The 26,941-nt window shown below is 28.8% G+C and overlaps 2 protein-coding genes across 3 annotated transcripts in view; both read left to right on the top strand.

The window, feature by feature from the left end:
- Positions 1–7,874: 7,874 nt before the first annotated feature.
- On the top strand, positions 7,875–8,679 carry LOC111027886 (general transcription factor II-I repeat domain-containing protein 2-like). Its single transcript, XM_022306372.1, has 2 exons — positions 7,875–7,971; positions 8,189–8,679. The coding sequence occupies exons 1-2, from the start codon at positions 7,875–7,877 to the stop codon at positions 8,677–8,679; spliced, it is 588 nt and encodes a 195-aa protein (XP_022162064.1).
- Positions 8,680–9,464: 785 nt separating this feature from the next.
- LOC111027839 (puratrophin-1-like) overlaps positions 9,465–26,941 on the top strand; it is a 172,268-nt gene continuing 154,791 nt past the window's right edge. For both annotated transcript variants that reach the window (XR_002603853.1, XM_022306293.1), the window contains exon 1: positions 9,465–10,034. Coding sequence is in view for 1 of the 2 variants with exons in the window: in XM_022306293.1 (XP_022161985.1) it covers positions 9,957–10,034 (78 nt within the window). In the remaining variant the exon portion in view is untranslated. The remainder of the gene's footprint in view (positions 10,035–26,941) is intronic.

Here is a 26,941-nt window from a genome sequence, read left to right as displayed (position 1 = left end):
AATATATATAAGTCTATGGTATTACCTAAATTAAATTAGATAAACTGAAACCGTCAAAATTTTTGAATTTCATATAAATGGGGAAGAACTTGATATAGTTACTACCCAACGATATTTTAAATAACACAAAATTTACTAGTTCGGAAAAATTTGTAATATTTCTTCGATCATTTTTGGCATCATAAAAAATATTAAATTATAATAAGCTGTGTAGCACTGCCTACATGGGAACCATGTATTAAACTGTCAAGTTTTACATTTTTAACGACAAAATAATTAGAGAACTCTAATGATTTTGATGAAATTTTTGTCAAAATATGAACTTCAAACGTTAAAAAATAAGAATTTTCTACGTTTAACTCACTAAAGTACCTATCAACGGTATCAACAGACAACAAGAACCGATTTGCTACCAGAAACCAACCTTGTAGAAAATCCATTTTGCTAGAGCATTCTTACTGCTCTAAAATGTGTCCACATTCCACATAGAAAATAAAAATAAAATAATAATTATAATAATAAAAAATGGATCTTTGTAAAATAAAAACATTTTTCGTTCAACTAAAAATTAGAAAAATGTCATGATTTTCAGATATCAAAGACAGTGGCATAGGTACTTAGAACTGAATTTCGGAGAGTTTATTGGTGGTTATTATTGACTAAGAAAATACAACTCATAAGAAATGTATTCTTCCAGAAAACTCCCCCTTTTTATACGTCACTGGTCTAAAAGCTGCTCAAAATGGTCGAAAGATTGTGAAAAATACTCAATGTCTATAGAATATGCTTCATTATAATTATTAAATGGTGACAATTTCTAGTATCTACGGTTATTCGTTTTTGAATTATAAAAAAATTGATTTTGTCGAAAATCATGATTCATGGTGTTGCGCAAATATTCTCAAAGAAACAATATCTATTATTAAATTCAATGTGCTACTACCAGAAACCACCCTTGAACATTGGATCATTTTTAACTGCTCTCAAATAAGCGAGGAGAGTAAAAAAGCATATCATTGTAAATTGTAATAATAGGCATTAGCTTACAATACATACACTGTATCATCAGGCCCGGATCAACACTACCGTGGACCCATGTGCTAATACGGTCCTGTAGTGTTCAGTATTTAAATAATTAAGAAACTTAATGTTTGGGAGAGGTAGTGTTGAATCTCTGTGTTTTAAGCCTTTAAAAACGAAAATATTTACAACATGAAAATCATCAAGATATTTTACATTTTAAGCATATAATAAGTTATATTCTTGTTACATAGTTATGTTATTATTACTTATTATCACTGATACTTTTTGTTATTGTTACTAATCACTATTACTTAATATTACAATAGGAATACTATAAGTTTAAAAACAAGTATATCTCTCATAAGTGATGTCTCTCAATAAGCCACCAACCAGAGGACTATATTTAATTTTAAAAAAAGTATACGTTCCCAGTATTAGTTGTTGTATCGTTGTACGCTGTTACGTCATATAATAAAATATGTGTACCGTAGATTCTAACGACACCGTAATGCTGGAGTTAACGGAAGGCGAAAAGATGAAAAGGATATTTGAAGAGCTGAGATCGGCAAAGTTCAACATTCCAAATAAATTTTTGACACGGGTTGGAACTTGGCCGACGTTGAAAAGACACGAGTCTACGCCGAGCGTGGCCACGACTTGTCATAAACCAGCTAGCCGGAGCAGGAGACTCTGAAGTCTACCACCAGTGTTTGTCCGCTCCGGCCGAGCTGCCCTGCAAGCCTTTTGAGCTTTTTGACGTGCTGACACAAAACGGACCCCCAATTAGTCCATTGGACCTCAAGATGTCCATTCCAAAGGACACAGGATCCAACGCGTCGCTGTAGGATAATTATGGTGCTGTGAGTTCGATGGATACGCCGAAAAGAGTTAACACGTTATCGTGTACCTACGTCCGTGCAGTCGGCGCCCGAACTACCAGCAACATCGCCCAAAGTCCGGGAGACAAACGAGTTTGAAGACTGTTCAGCGCAAAGTCGATGGTCCTCAGCGCCAAATATACATGTAACTTTTGGACTGGTGGACCACCCGGAACGGGAAACAGAATGCAGTGATGGTAACGAGCAGGAGTTGGTCAGTGACCCGATAAATCCTAAACGGCGTCGCTCAATATGGAGCTGGACCAAGAAATTTGTCCGGCGCATGTTTTGCTGCGCCGTTTAGTGGGTGACCGCAACCACTTAGTCGCTGAATGAAGTAATTCATTATTACCGAAATAATTAGAAAACAATTCTTGTTCATGAACTTGATTTACATAAATAAACTTGCAGCTTTGTTATGCTACTTGTCTAGTTGGTTTTTAATTGAAATAGTATTATATTATAATCAAACGCATCAACATTCAACATCCTAGCTTAATATTAATTTATGTAGCTTGTGAAAATCGTAACTATATTGTAAATCTCAAACCTCTATAATATTGTACCAAAAAAATTAATTTTTGTATTCAAATTGATATTCAAATAGATTTCCAAATAATTAGGTTCTTTACAGTTATATCTTATATTACTTAAAATATGTTTGTACAAAGAAAAACTACGTTCTGAAATGAAATATGCAGAAAGTACATAACTCAGGTTGATACTTTATACAACACAATATTTGATCAGATTAGTTTCATCAAGTGTGCAAAGACAGTTGCAATGTCAATTAAAGTCAGTCTTTAGTTATAAGTGTTATAAGTTATAACACTTATTACTTATAAGTTATAACTAAAGATACTAATAACTTATAACTCATAAGCAGTGCTGGGAATTGCAGAATTTGTTAATTATTATTTATATTTGGCTCCAGCAGATAGTGCCATTGGAACTCATATCAACATTATGTTCCTGCAATTATCACAAATATTAAATTTGAAAATTCTGCTCTTTTTTTTGTACTTGTATTATTTTAAAAATGAGGGAAATATTTTCTTCTTATGTTTTAAATTTATTGACCAGTTGTCCGGAACACATTATTATTATCATGTTTTGCGACAAAGTCAGTCATCGCTCACAAAACTCAGACGACATTTGAACGATACTTCAATACGTAACTCGCGCTGTAAATATTATCACATTTTCTTATTCTTATATGGTATCGTGCTATCATCTGTATCGATTACAATCTAAATCAGAGAAAAATACGAGTGATTAAAACAAAAATTAACTATTAATAATGATTTATTAGGTTATTTTCAATAAGATAGAATATAGGGGGACACGGAATATTATTATTGTATTGGTTATTATACTTATACTTATTATAATAAAATCGTATAACGCATAATATTTGGTCATACTATGTTGTCTATATTCATTTAGGTACCCACCTATTATAAAATAATAAATTAATATACATATTAAATTATAATACCTACAGAGAAACTTCCATTTCATAACATTTTCTGTTTTGGGAACCTTAACCAAAGTCCAAGTTACGTCTAAATTGATTTAATTGTGTTTATCGAATTTTTTTGTTGTCCGCTGGGCGTCGAGACTTATCGTAATGTGGAAGTTTCACAGTAATATAGGTGGGTATCCACTTGTTGTTTATTTAGTATGATTCATGCAACAAATGTTCATAGCATAGGTAACGTATATCAGCTATATGTAGGTACTGTATCGGTTTTTTAAAGTTTGTTCATGAACTTCCGGGTTTGAGCTGTTACATTGTATACTGTAAATTCCTCAGAAGTAAAAAATATGTAATGAGTTACCCTAAGCCATTCGTTCATTTTTCATGGCCAACGTAGCTGGTAACTAATATTCTTAAGTAAACACAATAGCGCATACAAAATATAAATCGGTCATATAGTAGATAGGTTAGGTATGGAGAATATGGAAAATTAATTAATTTTTGTTTACATTCATTACAGGTATTCTTCACATTGTTATTTTGAAATATTGTTTAAAAAAAAATCAAATAAACTCAGCTATACTCATAATAATATAATAATCTGTAATAGAAGGTCACATGCAATGTCGTATAGACTGACAAAAAATATTAATAATTTAAAAATAATTATGAGATATTATAGGTATATAGACAATATACCTAGAAGATACCACACTATACTATCCAGACGGTGAATACCACGGTGCCTATACGAAACGAATTAAGCAATTATAATACCTACTGTATATTATAATCTTAGTTAGGCACCTACTACCTACTTATAATATATTATCATCATTATTTTTACACGACAAACCTATTATTTCTTATTTTTGTATGTATGGTATTAGAACTGTACAACTGTAGTCTGCACCTGCCTGGCTACCTATATAATAATAAATAGTTATATTCTTCGAGCACTTCAATCAATAATGCACAATATTGTAACGCAGATGCAGATAACTTGCGATTTGACGAGAAAGTGGTCGGTTAACGGTATGGTAGGTACCTATACTCGTCGTACAAAGAGTCTCACAGAAAAAAAATATTTTATTTTATTTAGACAATTCTGGGCCCGTTGGACGTTAATACGTTGTGCAGGTAACTACAATTTACAAACATAATTATAACATAGTTTGAAATATAATAGGTTTTATGTACAGTTAATAGTCTTGGATAGTTGGATAACTATTTGTCCTTTAAGTATCGGTTAGGTATTCACATATTAATAAAGTGTTCAATATTAATGATTCGATGCTGCATTAGTGAATAGCTGGAAACTAAACTTAGATATTTAAACGAAGAATAGCTATATTGCTGTAATTTAAAAATGTTAATCCGCGGATACTTGGAAGTTTAAAAATAATATATATTATCATATTTTATACACACAAATATATTTTTAAACGCAAAAATAATGCAACCTACCTGATATATATTATCGTAACACTATAATAGTATAATGAATTAATTTAGGTAATAATATTGATTTTAGAATAATGTATAGATGAGAGTTGGTATTTAAAGATTATAAGACGATTTTGCGACTTCAATTTTGTAAATTCTAAAATCAATGGAAATAGCAATAATATAAAATATTATTTTTATAATTTTTATATAGGCTGATAGACCTTCTTCGTTCAAAATCATTTTTCGTATGCAATGATAAAATATTATTCAATTCCAATTCAACACATCCTATTGATATATTATTACAGTGACCCACATGACACCTGATGTACACCTGGCCACCTTTTTTTTCGTGTGTTAAGCTCACTTTTTACAGACGCTGAACTTAAGGTTAAAAACTTCGAGTATATACAATTTCTGTAAGTGTTTGTTATTTAATTTTATAAAAAAAGTTTTAATGAAATAAAAATGTTGAGTATCTACCTACTCACATGTTATAAGTATATTACATTGAATTATAAATAAGAGAATTCCTAAGAAAAAAAAAGTTTTTTTATGGAAAATGAAATGATTACTATTAATTATTATAATATATTGGGTGGGCCTGTCACACGGTAATTTCCCGTGCCGAATTTTTTAGCTAATCCGCCTCTGATTATACCATTTATAGTTTAGGTATACATATATGTATACTAAAGTACCTACGTCTTTATACTCAATATTCTTATTTTTTATTAATTATGTAATCTAAATTTCTGTTTAAAAAATATGGAGGTATAACTACAGTATTGTGTTACTACTTACTGTTACATACTATACATATGACATACCAATTATAATGTATTAATATAATAATGGTACTGATTAAGTGATTGGGTATTGTTATAAGATTATGGTATAGTGTATCACATCATATATTGTATGTATAATATAATAATATAATTTGTTAATCGTAACCGATAATAATTATAATAATTAATTACTTTAGTACCATTTTAAAATAATTGTTATCGACTATAATTGTTCACGTCATGTTTTTAAAAAGTTAAATGAATCCCTACTAAGACCTAAATAATAAATATTGGTATCTGATTAATTTTCGAGATAACTAAAAAAATGAGTGGCTAACAATCTTAGTGAGTCATCCCGAAAAACCACAAATTATGTACTAAATATTTTTTTGTTTCCTATAGGCTATAGTTTACGTACTAACTACAAGCAGCAGATAGATCATCAAATGCATTCAACGTTCTACGCTTTATCTGTGTCTATACTGGGTGACTGGGAAAAACCTCTTATTATAACATTTTTATAATCTAGATTTCCAACACATTAAAGAATAAAGATAAAATATATATTATTATATGGGTGAATAATAAGTAATAGGTGGGTATTAGATTAGACCTTCCGGCTCACTCTGCTGTCTTCGAAAATAATGATATTATCAATGTAATGTGTTACCTATACAATTATTATATTTTGTTTAGATAATTCCATGTAGGTGCCTTCTTACATAGATAACATTTTTAAGTCAAGTTGTTTTCATTTTCCATTCGTCAGATGTTGAACCGACAAGTGAAAAAATTATGTAACTATGCATACTTAACTACACAAATTACCTATAATAGGTGTATCTAAATTCTATATAATTCTACAACTTACATAATATAGGCTATAGGCTATTTTATAAAAATGTAGGGCTTTTAAAAAAGTGCATATACCTAGGTATAAATAATATTATGTACCCATATATGTAGGTACCTTATCAGTGATGTGAGCAGTGAATATTGTGTCTCCCCTTTAAAGTAAGCTAATTTTTGCTTCATTTTTCTGTTCTGTATAATAATTTATTATTTTAAGTATTTAATTTTATACATTTAATTTTAGAACTTGTGATGAGAATTAATCGGAAATTTTTAAGACTAAGCATTTTGTAACGAAAAACCGGGTTTTAGGTTTTATTACTAATTTTTAATCATAAAATAATGTGATTAATTAGTAATGACGAGGTAATGAGTAATGCTATAATTATAAATAATATAAAAGTTTAACTTCATGTTATTTTCGATATTAAATAATATAGTAAAGTCTAAAGATAGGTAATGTACAATGCACTAACAACTTCTAATTTGAAACTTTTTTATCTAAACATTGTGTAACAATAATTCTCGAAAAATATAGAACATTTAACATAATTATTAGGAATACTGTTAATAATATTATAGTGATTAAACTGATTAGTGTGTCGATACTCGATTATCAATATGACAATATACCATTATTACTTATTAGTAGTCTTATATTATATTTCTTAAAAATTTGATCGCTTATTTTACATTTGTTTATTTTCTGTTTTGGACAATATTCTCTGAAAAAAAATACTCACGTAATCATTTTACACCACTCGTCACTATGATAGTATGATATATATTGTATAGCCTATATGTATAGGTATAGTTTCACTGTTAAAATGGACAGTTGCAGTAAAATGTTAACCTTCCATTCAGCGTTTCTGAGGTCTGTCATTATATTTATAATTCCCCACCCCCTTTAATTTATGCGTCAAATTGATCCAATTTATTGTTATTGTGACATAGTTTTGTCGTGGTCGACGACGTATTTCGGACGCACCGTTCCGAAAACAATAAACAACTGTATACAAGGCGTCAAGCAAGGCGTACACATATTTATAATAGTATATATCAGGGGTGGCCAGCGAGAAGAGACTCGTGAGCCACCAAATATATTAATAAATATGAAAGAGCCAAAATGTAAAAAAAAAAGGTCATATTACTATATAATTTTTATATATATGTGATATTGTAAATAAAATAAGATAAGGTATCGTATTTAATAAAATGTGAAGAATACGATAACAATAATTGTACGATAATCTCAAATTAAATTTTATCTTCATAAATACCATAAATATAAAAATATCATACAGACATAGACACACATGGATAATGGATATTATGTCTTCATAGTGCTTTTTGACGTCGTGTGTGTAAGTGTAACAACACAACATTAATAAAATAATTATTATGTCTTTATTAGAACCTATTAAAACATTTTTAAAAGAAAAAGATAAAAACTTTCCACAACTTTCAGACCCACAATGGTTAAGAGATATGTCATTTTGTACTGACGTTGTGCATCACTTAGCCACATTAATTAAATATGTCTCTTCAAGGTAAAAATAAATTCATAAATAATCTAGTACAAGACATTTTTAGTTTCCAAAATAAGCTTAAACTTTTTCAAAGAGACTTAAGAATAAATAATTTAAACCATTTTCCGTACTTAAAAAAAATTGAGGATTATTTGGTTGGAATAGCAATAAAATTGAATTGTGAAGATTATGTACAAAAATTAGAGTGTTTATCAACTCACTTTGAAGATCGATTTAAAGACTTGAAATTACTTAAACCTTCGATTGCATTTTTAGAAAATCCCTTTGTCATTAATGTTATTGAAAATGGATGTCCAATATTAAAATCGATTTCAATGGATACGGCAGCTTTAGAAATTGAACTCTTAGAATTATTAGAAGATGAAGGACTGAAGCAGTTCAAATACAGTTGTCATTCTTTGTTGGAATTTTGGAAACATGTGCCTGTTATTAAATATCCAAAAATTACTCTTTGCGCTCAAAAGTTAATATCGATTTTTGGAACAACATATTCTTGTGAGTCTCTATACTCAACCATGAAAATGATTAAATCTAAACATCGATCAACATTAACGGATGATCATTTAACTGAATTGTTAAGGACTGCGTTAACAACATATAGTCCTGATTTTAAAAAGCTTACATGCAAAATAAACACACAACAAATAAGAAAATAGTCTATGAAGAAAAATTATATCAAGAACACTTTATTTTTACAAATTTTTTTCTATACACTGTAATTTAATAAAATATTATACTTTTTCAAATACATAAATTCATGTTTTCAAATTTTTTGTAAAAAGGTTACGATAAGATGCGAGCCGCAAAAGTCTATGACGCGAGCCGCATGCGGCTCGCGAGCCGCGGTTTGGCCACCCCTGGTATATATTATATTATCGCCTAAAACGCATAAAAAAAAGACGACTCATACATATGATATTACCATTATTTTTCGAGCGAATCGCGTAAAATATGTAATAGTATAATATTATACTGCTTACAATGTGAACCTATATAGATTTCAACGACAATGCGTCGTGTATATAATATAACAACAATCATAATAATAATAATAATAATAACAACAGAATAATAATTATCGCATTAATCCATTGTTTTATCGGATGTGCCATGTGTACGGCTGCGCTCACAGGGCGATAATTCGATACGTATTTTACTAATTTTTTTTTTTTGCATAATACAATATTAATTTATACTTTATTATTATTATTATTATTATTAATGCGTTTTCGTAAATAACATTATTTGGGACGGCCGTCCGTCCGTCCGCCCGCCGCCGCCGCCGCCGCCGCCGACGACGATTATTGTTTTCCCCCCGCACGGCCACCGCCCCCGCCAAAACCCGCCGCGCCGTGGGAGCACGTGATCCGCGCCGACCACGAACCGCAACCACACACGCATTACACTCATATGTCGAGTCGGACGCCGTCGTCCGTCTGTTAAACGCTCGTCGCGCGCGCACAGGTATCGTCGGTCGTCGGTCAGGTCAGGTACGTTACGTGTTTTCGTTTCGCGATGAACCAAAAATATTATACCTACAACCACGTTCGAGCCGGTTCTTGACGTTATCAAAAAAAAAAAAGTGCGCGCGATAATATCGTTGTCTCCTAAATCGGTGCTCCGTTCGTCCGCTGCTCTAAAGTCGTTGTTCCCTCCGGTTCGCGTGTCGATTTATTGGTTTTTTTTTTTAGTGAGACTCGATGACGTTATAATAAGTTTTGAAATACCGTTGAAAGAATATAATAATAGGCGTAATACAGTGCGTACAGTGCGTGAACGAATCGCGACAAACTTTATTAATAATAATAATAATATAAAAAACGCCGCCGAAATGTGATCGGGCGCTGGCTGGTCGTTTCGCCTTTTCCGCCGTACATTTACGCTGTGATCATATTATTATTATTATTATTATTATATTATATGGATCGTTGCGATGGCCTATGTCGTCTGGCGAGTGTTGCGGAAAAAGTATCTCAAAGTCAGAAGCGGAGTCACTCTGAACAGTTTGATGGTAGGTGGTACCTATGAATATAATATACCTAATATGTTGTTTTATAATGATTATATTTCATTTTTGCACCTGCATTGGCATATTTAATGAGCTTTATCATACGTCTTGTATTTTTACCAGAGGCGATCCTAATAGTTTATGGTGTGGGCTCTAGTTTTTAACATATTATTGTACCTAACAATACAAAATAGTAAAATGAGCATCTACAAATTCGATATCATTGCTAAAAGAAAAAATGATTGTTAGGTATTAATAATGAGGTCCTCATTGAGAGACAGAGACCTCCGTATCAAGACTGAAAGAGCTTAAGACATTTTAATCTCCCCCCCCCCATTTTGTCAAGCTTTAGACACTCCACTGATTTTTACGATATAAACGTCACGTATTTAATTCGTACGCTGCCGTATAAACTAATCATCTAATTACAATATAATACATCTATATAGATCCGTAATACGTCCTCGTAAGATTAGATTTACAAACAATATATGATATATTACTATAACCTAGGTAGCTAAGATGATTAGTTTGGTCGCAAATTATTACTTTTTAATATTTGAATGTAAAATACACATATTATGATATCGTTATAATATCCTCTCGATGCTCCACAATATAACGGTTGTCTGCTGGGTAAGATTAACTTAATCTTTGTATGTTCGTTTATTTACCGTCCTAAAATGTGATTTCGATTACGGCATATATATATATATGTACCTACATCTATTGCGACACGTCATGTGTGTTTACAAACAAATATATATTCAAGCTATGATATTACACTTATGCACACAATACCTACCTATACTGCTATAGTGCTATACCTGTAGGTATCAAATATTATTCAGGGGAAGTATAGGTACCCGTAAATTACTATACTTAAAATAAAAACGAGATGACAGAGTTGACGAATTTATCGATCATCTTGAAAACTCGAGTGGTCTGAGCATATATATTACACAAATAATGTGCTGTACAGTGTACACGACTGCATGTAGTACACTTTAGTCACACGATATGTAAATAATTGTTCGTCGTTGTAACACGACACGTCGATACCTATTATGTTGTGTCTTCATCATATTTTATATTTTGGTTTGTTCGCTTTTTTTCGTTTTGTTATTACTTATTAATTATTAGTTCAACGCGGTCCAACAGTTAAAGTATGAAAATTCATTTTGGCTGTGTCTATCCGATGTGATATATTATTTCTTTTGCGCGTGACTACTTTTTTTTTTTTAATCAAATAAAATGCAATTAATTGACTAAATATGTTTACGCTCTGAACAACATAATTTTGTGTGTGTGTATGTGTATTGTGTATTGTGTACCTTACGCAAGCTTAGGCACTGTAGTTAGTTATAACTTATAACAAGTAAATTATAAGTTAAATTATTATTCAAATATTACTATAAACTGTAATTTATAATTCCCGTGTGTGGTCTTTTTTTTATAAATTGACTAGGTGTATAAAACGCAAACACTTATCACTCAAGGTAAAAAAATTAATATCGTTTTAGATCAAATCAAAAAAAAAAATTGGAACATTAAATGTTGGTATACCTATTATTTAATGATAAATTTCATGGATTAAGTCGTGGTTTTCGTATAATAAATAATCATTAATATGTACCTGCAATTTATAAGTATTACAAATAATTATTGTAATAAGATCATGTAACCTATTGCTCTAGAGTCATATTTACCATTTAAAAAATATTTCGTCACCAAGAATGATGCTATTTTAGAATATAATATTGGCTATTTCCTGTTCATCGTAAAAATACATTTTAAATTGTTGCGTTCACCTTCAGAAACACCTTTTGACAGAAAAAAAAATTGTAATAACTAATAAGAAAAAGTACTAAACAAGTGGGAGATTATAGGTACCTGTTTGGTCATAGTAATGAGCATGCTCTACATATGTCATTATTAATTTTATACAAAATTATTAGGAAAGTTACATTATGTTATTTGCTTGTCGTATTTTTATGGCTATATGTTTACTGTCGTACTTTTATGTTTTCATCAATTAAATGCTGTTACATTTTATTCATTATTTACGTTATGCGATGTTAGTATGTACGCCATTTGTTGATCGTTGATATTATTATTATTATGCAACTGAATATATTATAGTGTCTATACGTTCATCAATGATGAACAATTGCACCATGACCGTTTTATCTTGTGCAAGAATACAATGAAAACGTAGGATTGGAGGTCTTCTAAATTCTGAATTGATGACTAACGAGTGTGTTTTACGTAGGTACGGTACTATATGGTATTAACAAATAGAAAAATATACAAACTAAGTTTTTTTTTAGCCTTTATAAAAATAAACTGAGTTACGATAAAAAAATAGTATTATGTAATATTGTTGTAATAAATTATCAAAATTATTATTAATTAAAATGACTACTTCTGAGATCCCTATAATTACTTAATTGTCTAGAAAACTAAATCTAAATTAAATATAAGTATTTGTATTGATGTATTTTGAAACTGAGCTTCGTGAATTCTGATAATTAGAGAGGGTTGTGTCATTTGGGGCTAGAGCATAATGTGACATTCACACATCTTGATTTTCGATTGCCATTATATTGTGGTGAGTCAAAGTGAATGTAATTTCACATTTTGGTCGGGATGCCCAGTAGTAGAAAAAATTACTCCGAGTACTTTTTAGGTCTCACAAAAAATGAAAGGGTTGATATTTTGATTTATACATTCATTGAGTGAGACAAAATTGTAACATTTGAATTTGTAGCATCCAAATCTATTTTATTTATACACAAATATATACATACCTCCACACTGTCCAAACTAAAAAAAAATATTTAATGATAATAATGTAATTTATTTAGAATTCAAACATTATGATATTATATTATACTGTCGAGTATATGCTGTTTATTGTTAAGACATGATATATTGTAAGTATATATACTATGTAGGTATATATAGTCATTCGTAGTTATAAAAAATTGTTCAAATCACCTCCATGATCATTTTCTTGTTAACAATTTATTGTTAAGTTCTAACCACCTAACCTATATGAATATTGTATAATGTATATATTTTATAACAGAGAGACCAACCTATTTCAATTAGTATTTGCGGTTGAATGTGCTCTCGAAGTCTCGACATGATAAAAGTCATCTTGATATTATATTTTCATAAGTCTCGAGGCGTTGGTAAGTTATTTTCTGTCTATTGAATCTGAATGAAAACATTGAAAACAATAATAATAAATAAAATAAAATAATTAATAATAATTGAACCATAGATTATTTCAATTTGTTTTTTGTCGACGCGTATTTATATTATAGGAACTTCAAGTTATGTATGTACAATATAATTCTTATTGTTATAGACTTATAATTTATAATTATAAATATTTCATATTTTAATATCGCGATTTGTGTATAGGTAGGTACAAAACCGAATTTAATTAGTTCAAAATTAAAATTTTTTTTTTTATAATGTTTACTTATAACGCATTTATTCATATAATATATGTATATTCTAAATTAGCAAATTGAAAGATATTTATTTATTCATTTGGAAGATTTACTTATTATATTTTACTATTGTAATTTGTAATTATATTTTAACTATTGTTAAATAATAATGTCTAAGTGCATGGTGATTTTTTAATGAATAGCTGCATAAAATTTACAAATTGATTTGAACCATATGTTAATGCATCATTGTTAAACATCAATAATATACATAGCCTATTGCCTATGTGCAGTGTCGCAATTGAGAAAACGTTGGGATGAGAGGATATGCATTTATCTTATTTCTATTATGCATTTCCTCTCTCCACCTTTATCATTTAGACATTTTTATTAACTATTGAATAAAGAACCTAAATTAATTTAAAAGGAAGTTTACTTACCTTTTTTATATTTTTGAATGTTTCAACAAACACACACAATATGACAATGTTTATCTATTTTAATATCCTAGCCTTCCAGACTTATGAGTTATAAGTATTAAATGAATATGTTATGTATAATATTGAGAGGAGGATATTGATAATTATATTGATACATTTTAATTTTAAACAATTATAAAATGAAGAATCAACTGCAAAACAAAAATAAATTCATACAATCATAATTATAGTAATGTATTATGAGTTATGACATGGTAAAATATAAGTACTTATTGTCAATAATCTTCTGTATAGCAGTATTTAAGTCTTGTATAGTTGTATAGTATTAGATATAAAAGATGTGTATTCAATTATTTTTAATGAATTAAAAATATTTGTGGTGGTGGACAATAATGATAACTTTAACATTCTTTTAAAATGGCAGGCCCACCAGCCTTTATAACATAACGTAACTGACTATTGTTATACAGGGTTAATATTTTTAATTTTATAAACTAAATCGAAGTTGAGAAAATTCATTTTTTTTTTTATATTATTTAATTTGTTCATGTGGCATATGTATTACTGATATATATCTGTTTAAGACTTGTAGAGCTTATATTTTCAGATTCTGATTATCTGAATTCAGTTATTATTTAGTTTAAATAAATATTATATAATGATATTTACTTTAACTAACTTATTTCTAGTTTTAATGTTTATGAACAATTTCTCACTTCCTCGCAGGGTTTTAGAAACTCATTTTTCATAGTATTACATATTGTTAATACCACATAATTAATTACTTAACGCTATGGAAGATCGTAAAGTAGTTGACCTTATACCTTAAAGTACATAATATAGTTATCTTAATAAAATACACATAATTGTGCTTTTCGGAACTATTTTATTTTGCCACGATAATTTAATTGTATTGTTCCAAAACAATCACCATGCTAATTCTTTGCATCCTAATAACGCGTAATTAAATGAACGGTGAAATGTTCGTCCATCTAAATACTACCTACATTATGGCAACCGCGAGAAGACTACACACCTACGCATAACTAATAGCTATATATTATACACAATATATATATATACTAATATACATACACCATTGTAAAACAATAACCATAAAAAAAATACCTGTTGCCATGGGAGTGGAAACTTGTTAACGTTAAAAATACGAGTTTTATTCCAGTCGTTTGGAGTAAAAATTGGCTCTTGTGTATACAAAAGTGTATGGCTTATTAATATGTATACAATTTATACTCCTGACTTTTGAAATTTTTACGAACTGCAAAATATTGTTAAATGATTGTGTAATTTGCATATTGCTCTTATATATTGTATAGAAAGATGACGAATGTTATAACTGTACAACGATAAATCACAAATGTTTTGTCGTGTGTTGAGTTTATTGTGTTGAAAACGTTTAACGATCTCATATTGTCACATGTTATGCACGAAATTTTAATATGGAGTTATTATAAATAGGTACCTATATTATCATTATGTAATTTATACCTCGTATACCTATACACTTACTAGTTTTGGTACGTTTTGTAGGAATCAAACCATTAGAAATTAGAAATACAAATTCGATTCACACACATCGGTATTAAGAGGATGCAACACCCGCGTGTGTTGTCTCCGTCTTACAAATGCGTAACATAGCAAAATGGAACGTTCTAGATAATCAATTTAACTCGGTTATGATTAATATTGGAGCCATTAGAGTATTTTAAAATGCATAAACTATTTACAATTTTAAGATAAGCATAACTTGTTTTAAAATTCAAATAAAACAAAAAGCTCGAAGAGGGTCGCTAGATAATATTCTTATTTCTACATTTTATAATTGGTTGATTGGCTCCAATATTAATCATAACAGAGTTAAATTGATTATCCAGAACCTACAATTTGCTATGTTACGCTTTTATAAGACGGAGACAATACATGCGGGTGTGGCGTTCTCTTATACAACTTGGTATAGTTTATAAGCAAGTCCAATAAGTGATAACTATATATTTAAGAAGTGCTTAGCTTAGAAAAAAGTATTATCAAACTTAAATCATTCGTTAGTAAAATTGAACCTATATAGAGATTAGAGTATAGGCTATATAATTCAAGAATTCAGAATCTTTTAACCAACTCTAAAAAGTACAAACAGTTTAAAAGAAAATACGAAAAATACAGGATACCTACAAAAATCGAGTGTTGCGTAACTCACAATGGCGCAAATTATTTATTTTTTAGAAGAGTGTCGTGCATAGGGTCTGAGACTAGCATGTTTTTTTGTGATGTAGAATATACTATTGACAAGATTGGAACACAATAATTGTTTTGTGAAGTAATGAAATAAAGTATACGATTTTAGAATATTCCGTAGTACTTGATAAAGAATTTAAAAGGCACATTGATAATTTAATTATTTGTATTTTAACAATAACTTATATCATTTTTGTATAACTAGCATGATGTGCCTACCTACATATTTTCTTAATAAAGTGTTTTCCATCATAATAATATTTTAGTTATGTATTGTAGAGCGTTTTTGGTAATCTTTAATTTGCATTTTCATTATTGCGTGTTACGAGCATTTTTAGTGCAACAAGTCTCGAACCTTAGTTATTACTTGGTACAAGGAGAAACAAATTAAAAACTCAGCTTGTATAGGTATAAATTATAGACTTGATTCACAAATTTATAGATTACATATTATACAACTTATACTAATTGAATATTTAAATACTAGTTTTTGTCATATATTATGTTATTAAAAGCGGTGTAGTTACCTAAAAAAATTTTTTTTGTTTCTCTAAAGCTTATTGAATATATTTTTTTATCGAAGTGTAGTATAATCTCAGACTTACGACACCGACACACTCCTTTGTTCTCGTTGAATCAATTTTATGTACTTAACCTTGAATGAGTACAAATCTATCTATCTCAATAGTCAACATTATATTCATTACTAAATGTAATTTAATAATTTTAAAATCATAATACGACATTTAACAGAGATACGTTGTCTTACTAGTTACTGCATTACAGTTTACTAAAACTATAAATTTGTATTTATCATACAATATTTAATAGTGTACAATAATAATTGATGTAGATTATTGGTTATACATCAATTTAAGCAAAATAATATTTTTCATAAACTCAAATTCTCATATTTTCTTATTTGTGAAGCTTGGTTAACTTATTCGACTTAGTTCATTCTTTCCATAAACACTATGTTACAATAAGGGTTGTATGATGTACGAAAATACCAAATACTATTATCAAAAAAAATTGATATAAATAAGAAAACAATATGACTTTACACCTTATCTTACAGACGTATTATATTTGTGATATAAAAATGGTTAATGTATTATGTTATTGCATAATTTACATGATTACTGTGATCAAATATGATTTTATATACCTACACAATAGTGTTATTTGGTATAGATACTTGTTTAAAACATTTCAATCGTTACCCGTTGCCGTAGCTATACATATCAAATAAATTATCATTATATTAATTATCATTCATCAATATTCATAGAAATTATAAATTATCATAATTACCTAAGCTGTACTGTTCTTGTTAATATTTAGTTATGACACAAATATAAACAAAAAATAAAAAAAATATTTCATATTTGTTCAAGTATTAATTGTTGTCGATTTTTATTTCATGAAGTATTATTTAATTTAATTTTAAGTAGACATTTTTTTTTTAAAACCTATTTAGCTGGATGTATTAGGATATGATGGTTTTTAATTTTGCTAATTGTCTATTGCATATAAGAGAAAGAACACGGTACTAATAGAGAAACTTTGGATTTTAATAAAAACAGTTTGTATTTTGTGATTTTGTATGTCCTCATTGTCAGTTACACTAAACGAATTATTGTACGTATTATTGTATCCATAATTATTATGATAAAAACAATTAATATATTTAAAAGTTGATTGTTGAATTGTAATAAAACTAAAATTTCACAATTTTAAATAAGGTTATCAAGCTAATAATTAAAATAATGTTAATTGTATGACATAATTATTAATGGGTAATGCCTAATACTTTTGTAGTTGGATAGAAATCATATAAGACATGTGTTGTAAGTATATAAATATTTATAAAAATATATTATAATATTATATAATGCTTGACGTGGACACAAATTTGTGACTATTTGGTCATAACAAAATCAAATATTATACATTTTGTTATATAGGTAGGTATTTACTGTTTAGTATGGTTTTAAAAAAAAATCAGATACCTAATTTAGTTTATAATGTATCAATATAATTTATAATAATACATAATATTTATGTGTATAATGTGTTTAAAATGATAACATTTACTTAGAAAAAGCTAAAGAGAATACATTTACAAAATTTTGTTTAAGGGGCCTATAGCCTTAGTAAATATATTTTTAAAAATATACATTATAATTTAATGTAAGTGTACACTTCAATACATGTTGGTAGACGGTTGCTTACATTATTATATATACATTTTATACATCACATATTTTATTGGTGTCTTAAGAATATTTTTAATTGATAAATTATACTGATTTCTAAAAGTATAAGCTGTACTTACCTATAGGTAATGTAAATATTCAAACAATATTTATATTAACTAATGTTTTGTGATGATGGATATTAACTTTAGAGTATTTATCTGTTATTCTTTATACTATTTCCGTACGTATTTGTTTATTATTAGTCATTAGTCATTACCATAAATATAACTATTATTATTTATTTTTAAATTATATGCATACTTATTCTATGATTTATAAAAAGAATTAAACACATTAAAAATTATATGTTTTATTTATTTTAGCACGGTATGTACTTATATAACTTATAAGAATGTATAATATTTAATCGATCAATTATAGAATATACATGCCGCTCATTATCTAAATGTGTAAATTTGATAATTAATACTTAAATGATTTAAATATTACATTTGTGTAAATTATTTTTATATGGTATGTAGGAATCTACTCCTTTATGTCGACTATATTATAGTTAGCGCGATTTTGTTATAAATATTTTTAGATGACAATTGTTTATACTGGTTTACTATAATATTGGTCAATCCTTGCCCGGGAGGTCCTCTTAAGCTTTTGGATTAAACTACTAAAGCGCACCACAGTATAACATTATTATATGCAATAACTAATAACATTGATAATTTATCGGAGTGTGGAAGAAACCTGCACGGTACTGCAGCTGCAGGAGGAGTGCAATTTAAGTTGCACTTAACTGCAGCAGTACCACCTATATCCAACGAGGAGACATAATTCCATAGGGTGCTCCACCATGACTGGCCCTCGTCCTTTCTTCGCCCACCGCGGTCTCTGCAGAATCAGTATTACGCGTCAGACCCGTTGAATTCCCTTTATTAATGGCCCATCGTTCGCCCGTGACATTTCACGGTGTTCGGTTGTAACGCCGTGTGCACTACCTGCAGCACACATTCACATATTATTCTGACAGAGCTATAAATGAGAAAACGATAATATTTATTGTGTGCCTGTGCCGCCGACGAATGGGCGTGTGTGCGGACGTATCCGACCTTCGATCTCCTCGGGTGCCGCACAAAGCTCGCCCCGAAGAAAAACTACAAATCGGAGGCAGAATAATGATAATGATAATAATAATAATAGTAATAATAATAATAATAATACTTCCACTGATTCGATGTGCACCGAGCGCACGCAACACGATCGTCCGAGAAGCCTCAATGTTTGCATACACTCAGTGCCCGGTGTCGCATTCGTTCGGATGACTCGTTCCACTTTGGTCGTGTACCACGCGTTCACATGCCATCATATTGTTGTTATGATCAATCGTGATTCGTGACACATTGAAGCGATTTAAAGTGAGTACCTTGCCTACCTACATGCATTTTCGTTTTATTTTTATTTTTTATCGAGAGTCTGAGAGGAGAGTGTTACTTTAATAATATTCTAAGGTTAGTGTACACATGTAATGAATCATTATAATATAATATGAGAATTTCAGTGCTATATAAATAATACCTACTGTGTATAATACTATAGTGTATATTCTTTATATTATAGGATTCATTTCGGATTGAGTGTGTGTTTGTAATGTATTTATATTACGGGTTATGAGCTTGAAAATTACTCGTAAACTCTTTTTGAGATTAAGTCATAAGAAATAATGTTATTGTGCATTTAATTCATTGCTGTGCCATCGCGTTTTATACCTAATATACTAAATCTATTACACTAGTTATGTGTAAAATGATTTTTGAACCTGATATAAAAATTGTAATTGTTAAAAGTTAAAAGTTAAATTGAAACCATAATTTCATAATTATTAATATTAAAATTGTCTAGATTTATTTAAATAATTTATCATAGTTAAAATCTATGTTGAAAATACTGTAAAGTCGTTTCATATTTGTGACAACTGTTATGTAATGAAAAAAAAGTAAAGTTTTCTGATGAAATTAGATAATATATGTACTAGTAACTAATGAATAGCAAACAATAAGTAGTAATCACTAGAAGTATTTTTTATTAATCAATATTTAACGTTTATGTTTTCTTAAATATTAAAAAAAAATTATTTTTATTATAAGTACAATGCAGTGTATCGAATTGTATTATATTTATTTGTTACATTTTTTTTCAAACGCTGTTTTTTTGACATGGATTATAAATGTGTTCGTACTTAATAACTGAGATCGTGATTTCTATCCCAAACGTAATAATTAATTATTTTAATTAATACTATATGTTCAAAGTCAGTACTTACACGACGAACGTCATAATACTTGAACAGTTTTTACCAACCTAGAAATTTTAGCCTTTTAGGACAACAGGAGTCACAGATACGTGACATTATCGAATTCAGATAGTTCCTACGTACAATACTAAAATTGAAGGCGCTGCACTGTTGCGAATGATCGAATGAACACGCTCAAAGATTTTACGAGAATTTTAACAAGGTCTTGGTACACTGCACGTGTTAATAGGGTATTTTTCATTTATGATTTTTCTTAATGATAAACTTGATGATCGAGCATAACATGTGCACAAAAAAATATTTACTGATAAAATACAAGCTCGTAAAGCAAATATTTGTTCATAGGTAGATACACGGATTTTGTAAGAGTCCTATATATGCAATGCTTTAAAGTATGCCAGTCATATAGGTTAGTGTACACATTATTATGTTTAGTACCTAAAATACATAATAGTTGTCGTGAAAATGAATATTTTGTGTCGAATATTTATTTTAACACGGTGTGTATATGTTGAATATATTATTTGTCCCATACCTTAAAAAAAAACTATGACATAAACTTTCAGCGTATAAATTATTATGATTAGGTGCATCGTAAAAATAAATAATATAAATTCAGTAAAATTTTGTTACTTAGATGTAAGTTATTGTGGTTATTGTGTGTAGTCATGCAATACATGTTATATAAATGTATGTAACTAACATAATATAATGGTTATTGTGTCGAGTAAATCTCAATGATTTGTTAAGTTTTAAACAATGAGAACAAAAAAAAAAAAACAGTTGTGAATAATTAATTTGTTTGCCCAATTAAACTTTCTGGTACCTACTTATAATTTTGAAATTAAAAAAAATAATGCTTAGAGATATTTTTACAAAGCTTGTTTCCTATTTTTGTAAAAAAGCAATTTGATGGAAATGACAATATTAAACATATAAAAATAATAATAATATTAAAAATCTAATAGGCAGGTGCACGTATACTAAAATATATACTAACAATAAAGATGTCTTTCATTTATGGTGTATACACTTCATGAGTACTACTACGCCTGTATAATATAATATTAAAGCATTATATTTAGAAAGTAATTGTTATCTTATTTATTGAGTTTCCTACGCTTTAAACAACTTGAGGTATTTGATTACATTTTATTGAACTGTTTTTCGAAATATCTATTTAATGGGTAGCAGATATTTCAAACAAAAAAAACTCGAGTGAACTGTATATTTGTATTTAGTATTTAATTTGTCTTGTTAAATCATAATATGTTGTGTACTTGTTTAAACATATATTAAATAATCTAGAACATAGACTAGTCATTCATACATAATAATTAATATGATTCACATTTCCTAAAAGTAAGCCCGATTTTATAACTTGTATTGCTTTTGATAAGTACCTATATACGCATAACCCAATTAGGTATTATACAATTTTTAATTTCATAATTCTAAAAAAATGCTGCATCGCTCAATATAATATATTAGATTCCATATTATTAAATGTAGCCATGTCCAGTACTAATATGATAAGACAAAATTACGGCTATGCATAAAATAATTTTCAGTATAATCAATAATAATAATAATAATAATCACAGAGAACTAAAAATGTTTTTGAGATAAAGATACCAGCTGTATATTATAGTAGACACTGATAATATTAATAATTACACATATTATATTATATTTACTTATTTTAATAACACAGTAAGTTATAATTATAATATTTTGCAAATTTGTTATCTTCTTTAGACTTCTTGGTTCTTACTATACTATGTTAACGTTATAGATTATAAGTGTAGCTTAATAATTTCTAAATAATTTATATTCATTTAAAAATAATCAATCATTTCAAATTTTGTGTTTTATGTTAATTTTATTTCAATTAAAATTCCATGGACAACATGATATAAATAAAAAATACACTACAATTATTAATGTCGTATAAGTTATATATTAAAATGTTATATATTTATAGTATTTTAAACCTAATATGTATTGTATTAACATGAAGTTTTTATATATTGTACTTGACAGATAAAACATATATCATAATATATTTTTTTAAATGTCAAACAACTATCAACATGTCGATATTCAGTCTGTAGTGGAAAATGGAAATTATAAGCATATAAAATATGCTGAAAATATTTTTAAGAAATGACACGTTATAGGCATTTTGCTTAATGTCATGAAACTCTCACATTCATATGTTTTTGGTCTGGACACCCAGCAAGTATAATATATATTAATATCCATTATCCTATAAGGTAGTAGATTAGACAAGACGAACAAAATTATACTATTCGTATATTATATTTATATACTGGTTTTCGGGTTTAATCGTGTATACTGCTGCTGGCGATGCATATACGTGTAATTGAGCAATTACACAGAAACATTCATGATTTTCAAAGAAAAAAGAAAAAAAGGTGTTCACTATTTTGATATTTTGATCAATGTGTAGTATAAGAAAATTAAACGAGCGATCTTCTTTTGGGTGGTCCTGTTAGTTGGCGTGAGAATATATTATTCAAGTTGTATTGTTGTAAGCTCGGTTTTAGCATAAATATAGTATATACTTTGTAGTGTAGGTAGTTATAACTTATAAGATGTGTAGCAGGCACAACAGGCTTATACGATTAATTGTTTACATTTTTTATCAATTACATTTTGAATGTTATAAATAATTATTAACAAGGTACTGGACGAAAACTAAAATAAAATAAAAATATTCTTATTAGAAAATAATAAAAATTAAAAAAATTAACAAAGTTTATAATTTGCTTAAATTATTTAAAATTATTTAATTTATGAACGTTATAAAATAAAACAAATTTATTTTTAAGAAAATAAATTATAATTTTAAGACCATTTTTTTTTCTCAATTAGGTTTATGATTTATCTTCAGCTGTACATTTTACCTACTTACATGGTTAGATTCATTAAATTAATATAGTTTTTTTTATTAATTCATTAGTTCATTAATTCTTGTAAAATGTATACAGGCTGTTAAAATTAAATTATTTAGTACATATCATAATCTTTTCATTAAAAAAAATTATCTATATCAATTTACATGATATACATACCTAACTCATGTGATTAAAGTGTTTACATGTACATTCTATAAATTTCAATTTTATGCAGGTAGTACAAATTTAAATTTCTCAACAATTGTGTAAAAAACTAAAATATGTACTATACGAGTATGTTGAAGTCCTGATTTTTGGTTTAATGAAAATATAGAACTATAATTGCCTTACTTATAATATATAATTATTAAGATATAAAAATAGGTACCTAGGTTTTCATTAGCCCATTTCACATTTTTAAATACATTAATTTTGTTATAAATGCATTGCTATAATCGTTCCAGTTTATTTTGTGTGGTTGACTGCGTTTGAACGACCATAAATATTAAGAGTAAGAAAATAAAAACAAACATGAAAAAATACTGATGATGATTTATACATGCTTCATCATAAATATTGTAAGTGTTCTTAGAATTCTGTCGATCCCACTTGTGTGATATCGGATGAATATCACTCTACAATTCTAATTCATCTATCATTTTACATTTTGATACAGTCAACAATTATTTATTATCATCTAAGAAACTCGTATATTTAGTTTAATAATTATTACAGTATTGTTAGTATAACATAATTTTAGACTTGAATTATAATTACGCTGAGAAACAAGTGAAGAAGTAGTAAATTATTAATTGGCCGATAAACATGTAAGTTATGGAATATTAATAGTCTATATTATTATAATTATAGTAGTATACAATATTAATAATAATAAAGCTGTTTAAGCATTTGTGAGTTAAAAAATTGAAATTGTAACCTAGAAAATATTTTAGGGCTTGCTTAATTTAGAGTATGCGTACACGAATAAAGGATAATACATATCTATTATAGATAATTAAAAATCAATTAAGTATAATATGTTATCTTTTATTTTCATTAAGACAACGCATATATGGTACCTAATAATAGTTATTTGTAAAATGTCTAAGACATAAAAGTTTGATATGAAATAAGACACAAATGACTGAAAAAAAATCATAAAACTTTCTAATCAATATCTGAAATCTATAGAATACAAGCCTCTAAATGGAGTGGATTTAAAAAGAAAAAGAGAGATTATTAGATTCCCATAGTGGGACTATGCGGTAAGCGTTCGTGGATAAAATCGCGAGACGCCGTACGTTTTAAATGGAAATTAGGTATTCATTTTCTTCGCACATAATATAAGTATAGATTCGTACGAACGCCTGTGATGATGTGTCAGTAATTTTTTTTAACTGCGCGCAGGTGTTTAAATATGTTGACCGCGAGAGTGGGCGTGCTTGCGATCGTTGGAATTTAACAATATTATGTTATTGTTTTTATGTCACGGCCCATAGATCACATCAGGGTTGTGATATAGCAGTGCATCTATACAATATTTATGTGCCTATAACTTCATATAGTTTCATGGTAAACGTGTAATATGGTGTAAGAAGATAGAGGAGTAGGTAAGATTAGACGATGAGGTATAAGCACATGTTCGTGAATATAATCACGGGATGCAGTGCGTTTTTTATGGAAATCAGGTATTAATTTTCTTTGCACATGATATAGGTATGTATCTTTAAATTCGTATACAAACACGTGTGATGTGTTAGTAATTTTTTTACTGCAAGTATGTAAAAAAAAGTTTAACTACGCGTAGTACCTATGTATAAAAATGTTGATCGCATGGGTGTATGTGCGGATCATTGGATTTTAACAATTATATTATGTCACGGCCCATAAACCACATCAGGGTTGTGATATAGTAGCAGTGCACCTAATACACGTACGTACCTATAACGTCATATAGTTATTTCATGGTAAGCCTGCATGGCGTGGGAAGAAATAGAATATATTCTACAAAAACTAGAGACGTGACCCTGTCGTTGTTGATATTTCACGATGCATTTCTATCAGGCGTAGTCCGTCCTGCAGTGGCCGTTTTTTTCGTCCTTTTATCAACCGGCGTTATCGCAGTAGTAATACAACAACTTCGACCTTGAGCTAATATAGAAAACACACCTACACGTCCTGCACACCGCGGCACCGGCGGTAGATTATCGAAAATGTGGCCATTGGACGCCGCCGCGTGAAAGTTCATATGCAGACATTCTATGGGTAGGTACGCGTCACGGTTGTGTGTGGCGGCTTTTTAATAGGTACATGATTTAATACAATTTTATAAGTGACATTGATTGACGTGAAGCGATTGTGATCTGCCTATAAATTGCAAAAACAGTGCAGTTACGATTATATTATACATCGTCGTGATTTGTACTCGCGTAATTAACATCATAGCGCGAATTTTCGTCGAAAACATTGCATTCTATTATATTATAATGTACGAGGTAGCACATATTTTACACGATAACCGGTATGTAGGTACCCATCACTGCAGCGGAGTGTTATTCGCGCCCAGAAACGTATCGAGTTCATTTCCTGTATTTTATACACCCACCCCGGAAACAAGACGTGAGCACTTCCTCTGCAGTACGCAGGCCGTTCCGCCGCAATCGGTTGTATTTGATTTTCGACGATTTCATCATAATAATATCTATGTGCAGGGTACCAGCCATATAACGCATTGTTTGTTTTCTCGCACGACAGCTAAAAAGATAGATCTCGAAAATTGTCACCAATCGGTTTTTATACCTACATATTAATATATTATATTATTATTATCTATATAATAATATACAGTATTTTCGTCACTGCGCACTTACGATTTCATGATTATTAAATTAAAGTCGCGCAGCTGTACCTAACCAATCTACAATAGTATAATACAGGTGGATTATTCAAAAAGCATTCTCACTATTCGTTTTTCTTCAATAGTTATATTTTTTCAATTTCTTATACTATCTAAGAAGACTTCAGTGACTGAAACCAGCAGATAGATTAATATTAATTAGGTACTAAAAAGTAAACGCGTTAAATTATCTTAGTCCACATATCCGCGATCTGTCTAACCATAATTATGGATCTATAATTATCCTTAGGACACAAACTTAAATAACTCTAAAAACGAAACTTCTGAACTTCAATTAATATACATCAAGATGTCCAAAACAGTTATAGGTAGTGTTGTTAAAGTTATGAATCTTTCAGTAATACTTATATAAGTACTTGTACTGATCTAAAATGTTAGAAAAACTATA

This window comes from Myzus persicae, unplaced genomic scaffold (genome assembly GCF_001856785.1).
Source record: "Myzus persicae strain clone G006 unplaced genomic scaffold, MPER_G0061.0, whole genome shotgun sequence".
In the NCBI taxonomy this organism is placed as follows: domain Eukaryota; kingdom Metazoa; phylum Arthropoda; class Insecta; order Hemiptera; family Aphididae; genus Myzus; species Myzus persicae.
Note: the sequence above shows the minus strand (reverse complement) of the source record. Positions and strands in the feature narration are given on the sequence as shown.

What these genes read in the sequence shown, in the direction of transcription:
- LOC111027886 (XM_022306372.1), top strand. Translation starts at nt 7,875, where the DNA reads ATGTCTTTATTAGAACCTATTAAAACATTTTTAAAAGAAAAAGATAAA. An exon ending in GTTAAGAGATATGTCATTTT is followed by an intron (nt 7,972 to 8,188) that starts GTACTGACGTTG and finishes TGAATTGTGAAG; the next exon opens with ATTATGTACAAAAATTAGAG.